This window comes from Lygodium microphyllum, chromosome 1 (assembly GCF_053477565.2).
Source record: "Lygodium microphyllum isolate KBCC chromosome 1, Lygodium_microphyllum_v1.1.10, whole genome shotgun sequence".
Classification (NCBI taxonomy): domain Eukaryota; kingdom Viridiplantae; phylum Streptophyta; class Polypodiopsida; order Schizaeales; family Lygodiaceae; genus Lygodium; species Lygodium microphyllum.
Window position 1 is genome coordinate 180,591,049 of NC_141135.1, and position 10,038 is coordinate 180,601,086.

The following is a 10,038-nucleotide window of genomic DNA, read 5'->3' on the forward strand; positions in this document are numbered from 1 at the left end:
AATAATATTCAGTCCATAAAAGATGTCTGAAATGCCATCATTTTCAGCTAACAATCCCAATGCTCTCGGTTTCTTAGTATCCCGTTTCATAGATATGTGTTCAGCCCTACACATAGCTTCCATAGGCTTAAACTAACATGAACTGTTTGCTGTAAACTGAGAATTACCAATAGTAAATACAAGCTTCATTTTATCAAGAGGCAAGTACACCCTCTGAATAGTACTACTGTAGCTCCGCATTACAACAGTGCTTAATGAAAATCCAAGTCTTTGAATTCCCTTGCATTTGAAACCAAAGAAGACTCTCGAAGCGTATCACGCTTTCTAGGATGATTAACACAAACAGTAAGAAAATGGACTGCCTTTCTCCCATCCTTGCTTCTGACTCTTGCATAAGCAGAACCATCATCAAGCACATTTGTTTCCATATACACACCTCTAATATAGGACTGTCCCAAAATCACTGCATATGAGAAATTATCTTGCACAAAGAAGTGTTACTCTTCCTGTACATCACCAATCGTCACTTTTACATTAGGACATGCAGCATAGAGCTCTCCTGAAGAATTATTTACAGCACTCATACGCCAACCATGATCAGTGTCTATAGGCCATGCACCATTTTTATACAATCTCCACTCAATGACATTTATCTCAAACCCATGGTCAAGTAAAGCAACACAAGGAGTTTCACATTCCCCTATTTTCACTATTGTTTCAGTGGTAGCTCTCGCCAAATGATTTCTTGTGTAGTGACTTCGAGAAATAAATCCTAGTGTCTCTTCTCCATATTGTTGCATTTGCCTTACTCCACCATGCATATTGCTACAAGACAATGCATTTTCAGCCACTTTCTTCTCTTTTCCACATGATGTTCACTGATTAGTAGCATTCTGCATAGATAATCCATACTTACTTCATACTCACATTCAGCCCGAATACCCAACAAACCAGTTTTCTCTTCAAATTGCAACAATGTACTAGTGGTATCACCAATAAACTGACGCTTCCTTTTAATTATGTCAATGATCTCATCATGAAATTCTCACTTAGCAATGTCAAGCACCTCTTCCAAGGTAAATTCCACCCGACTCTTTAAGATCCGTTCTTCAAGAACCTTCTTAAGATTTGTGGCTGTCTCAATGTTAGATTGCAACTTATATCCTGGCTGCTTGCCCTTCTTTTTGCCCTCTTGTTTGTTATCATGTTTTTGCTCCTGACTAACCTCTTCCATAACATGCTCGAAAGGTGGCTGATTTGCAGCTTTAGACTGATCCACACTTCTTGTTATTCTTTTAAATATCACTGCAATATCTTCATCTCTTTTTCATTTTTCTTCCACAAGTACATCCGTGTTTTCTACCTTTGCTAAATATGCATACACTCAATATGCATCTACCGGTGATTTCCAATCAGTTATGCCACGAATGTCTTGCCCTACATGAGATATTTCACTATCACTGACCTTTCTCTTTTCAGCTGCATGTAAAGCACGTGTCCATATTTCAACCTTTGGACCAACTGTCACTTGGCCATGCATTCTATCCAGTTGTAAACCAAAAGTAGAAGCATGTACCACCGCATAAGCATTTCGAACAGCCAAGTCTTCCAACAACTTCTGCATACCTCCCTTTCTAAAATTCAAAGCAAGAGGAAATCTCGTTTCTTGTGTATGGATCTTGCTATCTTTCCAAAAGATAAGCTATCATGCCAAGGCCTCCTGATAGGCAGCACAATCCTTTCTCTCGTGCTACAAATTGTCACACCACATACATCTTTTTCCAGTCTTAGGGGCTGTTGCCTGTCCCCTTTCCTCTTGTCCTTTTTCGTCCAATTTTGAAATCTTCAATTGAAGATCACGCATGCCTTTGACCAATTTATCTAAGACATATTTCCTAACATAGGAAACAATAGAAGGTACAGCCATAGGGTTAGCCACAGAAGTAGGTGGCTTACTAGATACATCAACTATCTTGCTCGTAACAGTGGACAAGCTAGAGATATGTAATCTTTCTCTTCATCTATGCTTCTTCACAAGTGCAGTAATAGCTTTCTTGACATGTCTCCACTCTGTTTTCAAACTTGTCTCTATAGTCTGATCCTCTAGTAAATCATCAAGCTTCTCTTGAAGCTCAAGATCAGCTGCCTGTAGAAACATTTCAATTTTTTGACTTGCAAGAGCTTACTGTTCTGCGAGATCCAACTGCTCAAATAGACTTTCAAATTCTCTTAACAATTTTGTAGCCACAAGACCCTTATTGGGTTATATAACCCACTCCTGAAAAGTCTTACGCATAATCAAACTAGTGTCCTCAATGTAAAATTATTCCCTGAGTGTCTTCTTGAAGGCTACCCAGTCAGCATTCTGCAAGTATAATTCAGTAATCCGTGCTTCTAGTTCATGAACAGTAACACGTACAAAATACTAGCTCCATGCAAATTGAGTCACTCCAAAGAATCCCATCTTCTGAGCATAGGTATGTACATATGCAGATACATTCATGCCATTGAATAACTTCATCTCATGCTTAACTGCTTGCAAAGCATTCATTACAACACTTTCTGTTTGAGCTGAAGCTTGCATCACCTGTTGTACCTATATGAGCATATTCATATTTTGCACCATCTGTTGCAAAACATCACTCGAGAATATATTCGAAGATTCTCCAATCTTGTCTTTCCTTCTCCTGATGACCTTTCACGACGGGTTCACCAATGTCGAAGGGGTTTTTGTCGAAATGTCGAATCCACCGAGAATCAGAGGTAGAAGGAAGTAGAGATAAGAGATGGAAGAGAATAAAGATAATGCACAAGTGGTAATACGACAAAAACAAATCACAATGAATTGAATCAATATGTATTGAAAGAACCTGGAATCTTCGCACTACTCAGAAGCAATCTCCAGGCATTAGTTCTCCTTATGCTCCTTCGTAGACCAAAAATGTGGGTCAAAAAAGTCAACTCTTTCTCAATTGCTCCGAACCCAAATCTGATGGCTCCATTGGCTTCGAAAGGGAGATAAAACACCAGGACACCTAGTCACGGATCTCCCATATCACTCCTTTCAGTTCGATCTACAGTTTTCAACATGTTTACAACAATCGCGACCTGTGCGATTTCGTCAATCTGTCTTTTTTTATGAAAAATCTCCTAACTAGCTGAAAAAGCCAATTGCTTTTTGAATGACATCCTAATCTAAAAGCTTTTTTAACTTTTTTTAATTTTTTACAATAAATAATATAAAATTATGGTAAAATTATCCAAAAATTTAATATTTTCGGATAATTCATACAACTCACATTAGTACTAATGGCTCAGATCACATTGACTCTCTAGATCAATAAAGAAATCGGATGATGATGCATGCCATACTTTTTTACATTGTGTTCTCATAATATCACGACAACGTGGACAACTTACTATGAGACCACATCACATGAAAGAGACACCGTAGGGGAGCGAATGAATTTAAAGGAGATAGGCAAGATGGAAACGCTTTGGCCGCAGTCGAGTGCTGATAGTCACTTGCAGCTACCTCGCGCTCCTTAAGTTTTTTCCGCTAAAGAAGAGCGCATTGTGAAACAAATACTCAAGTCTATCTGTACTCCGACGAGTATGATGCGTTTTCTCAAGTCTGCGTTTTCTAAAGACGACCAATTATCAAGGCTAAAATCCCATGATTGACATAAAATATGTCAAGTCTTTACTACGAATGGATTGTAAGTGACCTGTGTATTTTACTATTTGGAGTGTAGTCATTCATAATACTTTCTCGTTTGTAACAGTTTGTACTACAGATCGCGATTTACAAGTTGTCGAATTTAGTACAATGGATCTCATAGAAGGAGATTAAGACGTCATCTATTAAATCCACGAGATGGAAAGTAGTGAAGACAGTCTGTCTCTTTAAGAAATACTTATCTACCAGCATGCTCACGATACAAATCCACCTTATGCATCTTATAGATAAAGTGAAGATTGTTGGACATATCCATACGCGATGGATATTCTTGAAGCGCTTCATGAAATCCCTGAAAGGCTTTGTGCAATAACGAGCTTGGCCAAAAGGTAGCATGGCCTAAGGTTGGTTAGTGTCTGCGACGCTAGTGCATATTTCACAATGGCTATCAACGGTGGATTGAGATAACAGTATGCTATGGTCGCGCTGAAGAACGATGATAGACTAACTGGAGATATGGTTGAAAATAGAGTAGAAGAAAGAATGGATGTTGCAATGAAGGAGAAAGTGAATCGCTTTTGTACGTTGCACCATTTTTCTATGGAGACGCAACTCGCTAGATACCAGCAAGCTATAAAGATCGAAAGCAAGCGCGATCTGAATTCTGACGTAGTACACATCATCAACCAATTCGATATCCCGAGGGCATAGAGGAGATGCCACGGTTTATGTCAACACGATGGTTGTATGGAATTTTGACCGCAGCATCTCGCGAAGGGACGAAGGTCTTAAATAACCGAGTGAAAATTCTCGAGAGAATGTAATCCAAAAGTGATGACGTGTTTAGGGTTTGTCGTATCTATATTTTATATGCAACAACTAATTGAGTGTTTCTATGTACAATATAAAATAATTAGTACGTGGTCATATGGACCACATTTTTGCATGGAGGAGTGTATTGACAAAATGCGCTCCACAACAGATTGTGGTATTATGGCAAGGTTTGAGTAAGAGCCAACAATGAGCAACGGATCCAAACACAATTATAAATGAGATCGAGTCTTTTGAGAACTTGAAAAGTATTGTCACGGTAGATTATCATAGCTCTCCATGATCCTATTCGATGTGCAGTGATTCAAAGTGGTACTTGAAAAAACCGGAGCAACAGTTCGACGAGATCCATTTGGATTTCTCGAAATAGATTTCAAAAAAAAATTAACAGATTTACGTGACCCGTTTGTGTTGCTGATCCTTTAGAAACATGTGCATGGACTCATGTGTTTTTTAATTGTATTACGATATAGTACATGTCACAATAGTTAAATCTCTTGTAGGTGATTGTTAATATGTAATTTTCTATCCAAACCCTCGACAACCTGGATGGTGGTATATTATATCTTCAACTCCTCGAAGTGTGAAAGTTTATGATCAAAGCAATTTTTCGAGCATAGATGAGAACAATATGCAAATAGAAAAGTCGATATTGCAAGGAGTAAAGGCTACCGAAAGCTTAGAGCATGTAAAAAAGCCAGCATCAGGTAATAATGATGAAAATATAAGAGTCCAAGATTTTTTTAAAGAACAAGGTAAACTCAACCTTTTTGTGGTGACATGTCTATCAACTTTCTAGTCTATGCGGAGTTGTGTCAGGAGATTGATATGAGACCATAGAATACTTCATACTTGGAGCATCCACATACTTAATTTGTTAACGAATCACTTATAAATGGATATAAAATATACATTTTAAATAAGATCATTTTTTTAAGATTTATATTACTATGCTTTGTAAGATTTATATTGATTATGCTAACATCATTTTTTGACTGTGTATGTGACATTTGTAAATATTTAGATGATCAGGATGAGTCGAATGATAAGCGACGAGGAGCTACAAGATATCTTCACGCATATCTCCAAATCAAGTAACGAGATTCAAAGATATGACAAACTAGGAGCTATCTTAAACACCATCAGGCCGCTCTATTAGATCTACTTCGGTCCGCTTTGATGCTTCAGTTTCTAATAGAAGAGATCGACACTCAAGACTTGGATTAGACGAAGAGAGTGATTCAAGGAAATACTACAAAAATTCGGATGCAGTAAGCCTGCGGTCGACTCGAGATACAAATGCTACTCCTCGCTCTCATGACGGTTCGAGAGATAGTAACTCAAGTAGTTATAAAGATACGAACACAGTATCTCTCTCCCTGACATTGATAACGATGCTCTCTCGAACCGCCACGAGAGCGAGGTATAACACATATATATCTCACGTCAACCGTGAGCTCACTGCATTCAAACCTTTGAAACATCTCCTTTTACCACTCCCTCCGTCTACCCTACGTCTGAAGTGTCAACCTCATCTACTAAAAATCGAAACATTAGAAGGCGCTAAAGTAGATCTAATAAGGCGGCCTGACGATATCCAAGATAGCTCTTGCTTCGTCATATCTCTGAATCTCGCTATCTAATCTAAAGTTATACATGTTAGGATCTCGTGCAACTGCTCATCGCTTATTCTCAACTCATCTTAATGATCTAAATATCCATAAAAGTCACTTGTGCAGACAGAAAATAATATTAACATAATCAATATAAATCATACAAAATACATTATAAAAATCTTTTAAAAATGATTCTACTTAAAATACATATCTTATATATTCTTATAAGTGATTCAACCAATTAAGTAGGTGAATGCTCCAAGTATAAATTACCTTATAATCTCATGTCAATCTCTTGACACAACTTTACATGCACTCAAAGGTTGATAGTTATGTCACCACAAACAATGAGTCCACCTCGTTCTCAAAGAATTCTTGGACTCATGTATTTTTATCATTATTATCCGATATTAACTCCACGTCTTATAATATCAACCTCTATTTGCATATTGTCCTCATCTATGCTCAATATATTGTTTTAATCATATACTCTCACATTTCGAGAAGCTGAAAATATAACATATTACTATCGAGATTATCAAAGATTTTGATAAAAATTTGCATATTTTCAATCACATATAAAAAAGATAACTATTATGACATGTACCATAACGTAATATAGTTTAAAAACAAAAGTTTATGCATATATTCACAATAAATCGGCTACACAAACGAATCTCGCATATCCGTTCATTTTTTTTTTTAAAATCTATTTTGAAAAATCAAAATACACTTCATTGAATTGTCACTCTAAACCATTACACATCGAATAAAATCATAAAAAAGCTATACCATAATCCACCACAATAATACTTTATAAGTTTTCGGAATACTCCATCTCATCTATAACCATATTTGAATACGTTACTCATCATCGACTCTTGCTCGAACCTTACCACAATACCACAACCTGTTGTAAAAACGTATTATTAATATACTTCACACGAAAACACTATTCACACGATCACATTACACTAATTATTTTGTAGTATACCAACTTTCAATTATAAGATTTATATCTTGTAGCAGATAATCTCATTTCTAAAATATCTTTCCATTTTCATCAATCATTGATATTTTTTTCAAATATTAATTAATAATTAATAATTTCTCTTATCAAAATAACAAAATAATGTCTTACAAGGAATTTAACAATGTCACAACACTAAAAGTTTCTTCCAATTACATATTGATTTTTAAATTTCTCTTTTTATATTTAAGCTTAATATAAGAAAAAGCTACAATAATTTATTTTTCCCCATCTTTTATGTTTTTTTCTCTATTTTCTATATTTTTTAATTTTTTATTATTTTCATTTTTCTTTTTACTCTTCTCTTATCATCTATTTTCAATTCTTTTTTTTTCCGCCTCTTATTTTTCCACCTGTCCTTTTTCTCATCTGTTTTTAATTTTTCTCTTATTTTTCCTTCTATTTTCTTTGCTTTCTCACCCTCTTTTTTTTCTATTCTCTTTGCTTTCTCGCCCTCTTTTTTTTCTTACAATAACTATTCAATCTTATATGTTATTTAATTATTTCTCTTGATAATTAGTAGTAATAATTAATATTTGATATATATTTATATTATTGAGAGAATGAGAAATTAATTTTAAAAATATGAGAAGGTTTTAATTAAAAAATGAGAATATTAGATAAGTTTTTTAAAATTTTAAATTAAAAAAATAAGTTTAAATTAAGAGATAAGTTTAAGAACCCTCTAAAGACTTAAGGCTTTTCAAACCTATAACAAAAATAATATAACAATAAAAAGTGAATAAAAATCCATATTAACTTTATGTTTACGTAAAAATCATAATTAACTTTACGTTTACAAAATTATACATTAAAAAATATCAATTCATATTATATTAATATACAACACAAATTATATGATTAAAAATTAACATATAAATTTTGCATAATTGACTAAACAAGCTTGATTTAAAAATCTCCTTGTCCATAAACTTCACATCAAAGCCTCAACGCTTGAGCCAAGGAATAACCAAAGTTTCTCTCCAACTAAGCACCTAGTCCGACTACAATGTACATCACATTTTTATAAAGGCATGAAGATTAATGGATCAATACAAGTGTTTTCAAAAGCACTATGCTCTTTTACCCCCGGGAGTGTACCGTGCGTAGGATTAACTTAATAACCTTCCTATCTTCACAAGGATGAACCGACTTTCATGATGAGATTTCAACCTTCCAGAGAGAAACGACCATTATTATGAGGCAGGATCCCCGGACACTCAATTGCACTTACCTCCACCCAGCCAGGCTACAAGTGCCGATAACTGGTCGCGCTGCTTTAGATACTACAGTATCCGTACTAATAGGTCGCACTGCCTTTGGATACTCCCGCATACTCACACGAATTAGGCAAAGTTATAGTTGTCTCACCATTTACTCTCAACACAGCACCTTCAGTCGACCCATGTTTTAAATCTCGCGTTTCATTTTAGAGGTCACATTTTAGTTGTACTCGTAACACCTCTCTCTCTCTCTCTCTCTCTGTTAAAATAGTATGCAACTACAGCCTTCAGAAACCAGGAAGATGACAACACTCGTCACTTCAATCTCGTGCATTTAACCATGGCGCAAAACCTTCGTTCAACCAAAAGCCATAGAGGCCGTTTCTCAGGAGAACGAAGCCTATACTATGGCCAACAGGCTAGATCAACAAGTATAGTTAGCACTGTAAACTGCCAAGCGAAGGACCCCGCAGTCTCCATCCTATCGACAAGCATTGGTTCCGAGTAAGCGAGGGGCTTTATGGTATCCTGCAGCATGACAAGAGATTCGATCAATATCACGTAATCAGATTTTTGCGATGAAGACGAACAGTCATTGAATACATGAGTTAATCCTAGGAAATCTATCGCTCTTAAGAGTTTATTTGAGAAACTTTGATCACTATATTAGAATAGTTCCCGTCCAACTAAAGAACTTACTGTATCAGAACAGCTTAATCCCAAGTTCGACGTCCACTTCTTCAGTGCGATAGAAATTTTTGTTATAATCAACGCAATTAAACACTACCCAGCTGAAGTTCTTACTGTATGACAACATTTACAAAGCCATAGAAGTCCAGCAGCAATTCAGAAGTGGTGGACTGATTCTGGAGTCAGGGCAAGCTTACTTGCTGCAATCCTGGTTGGGGTTTAAGGAGTACGGGAAGGGCACGCCGCAGACGCCGGGAAGAGCAGCAACGGCAGAAGGCTTGGGATTGAAGGACTTGGCTTCTTTCTCAAAGCATGAGCAGATCAGCTGCCGGGCCTGCTTGGTATTGGCCAGGTTGTTCAATTGCTGGACTCCAGTGCAGCACCCAGGCGCGGGCTGAGCCACTCCTTTGAGAAGAAAGCTCCCACAATTTTCCAACTTGCTAAGCACCTGCAGCAGCCGCAACAATCAGCATGCTACCTCGTCAGCTCGTTCAATAACGAACACGGATGTAGAGGCTTCAAGAATGGATCGGAAGTAACTCACCTCACCACAAGAGATAGTTTGCGCAGTGCTAGCATGCATCATAACGATGAGCACTGATATTACCAGGAGCAAGCAGAGAGATCGGCCTGCCATCGCTCTCTCTCTCTCACCAACAGCCTGTGTGATCGGCGTAAGTTCGCACTCGCAACTTTGTTCTTTCTTCCTGCGACTTGCTATATATTTCACCTCACCCAAATTACGTTACATTACATTACATGTAATGATAATAGTAATAGTGATAAACATAATCATAAACATCATATACTTATACTAAACTAATAAATAAGTATTAATAAAAGGCACGGCGGCACGCAACCGATCACCAGGGCTTCGCTCATAAATGCCATTGACCTTTGTCAGTCGATGAAAATGTAATATGTGAGAGAGGGACACACGTTGCTTTCCGCACAGATATGATGATGCGA

The 10,038-nt window shown here is 36.7% G+C and overlaps 1 protein-coding gene across 1 annotated transcript; it reads right to left on the reverse strand.

Annotated features, from left to right (window-relative positions):
• Positions 1–8,673: 8,673 nt before the first annotated feature.
• Positions 8,674–9,772, reverse strand: LOC148042044 (non-specific lipid-transfer protein 1-like). Its single transcript, XM_087689050.1, has 3 exons — positions 9,614–9,772; positions 9,267–9,517; positions 8,674–8,907 (listed from the first exon to the last, which is right to left on the reverse strand). The coding sequence occupies exons 1-3, from the start codon at positions 9,704–9,706 to the stop codon at positions 8,898–8,900; spliced, it is 354 nt and encodes a 117-aa protein (XP_087545176.1). The 5' UTR covers positions 9,707–9,772; the 3' UTR covers positions 8,674–8,897.
• Between the last annotated feature and the right edge of the window lie 266 nt (positions 9,773–10,038).

Bases quoted from the DNA above. Each gene is read 5' to 3' on its own strand.
- LOC148042044 (XM_087689050.1), bottom strand. From the start codon at position 9,706: ATGGCAGGCCGATCTCTCTGCTTGCTCCTGGTAATATCAGTGCTCATC. The intron at 9,518-9,613 runs GTGAGTTACTTC...CGGCTGCTGCAG, and splicing joins AAACTATCTCTTGTGGTGAG to GTGCTTAGCAAGTTGGAAAA.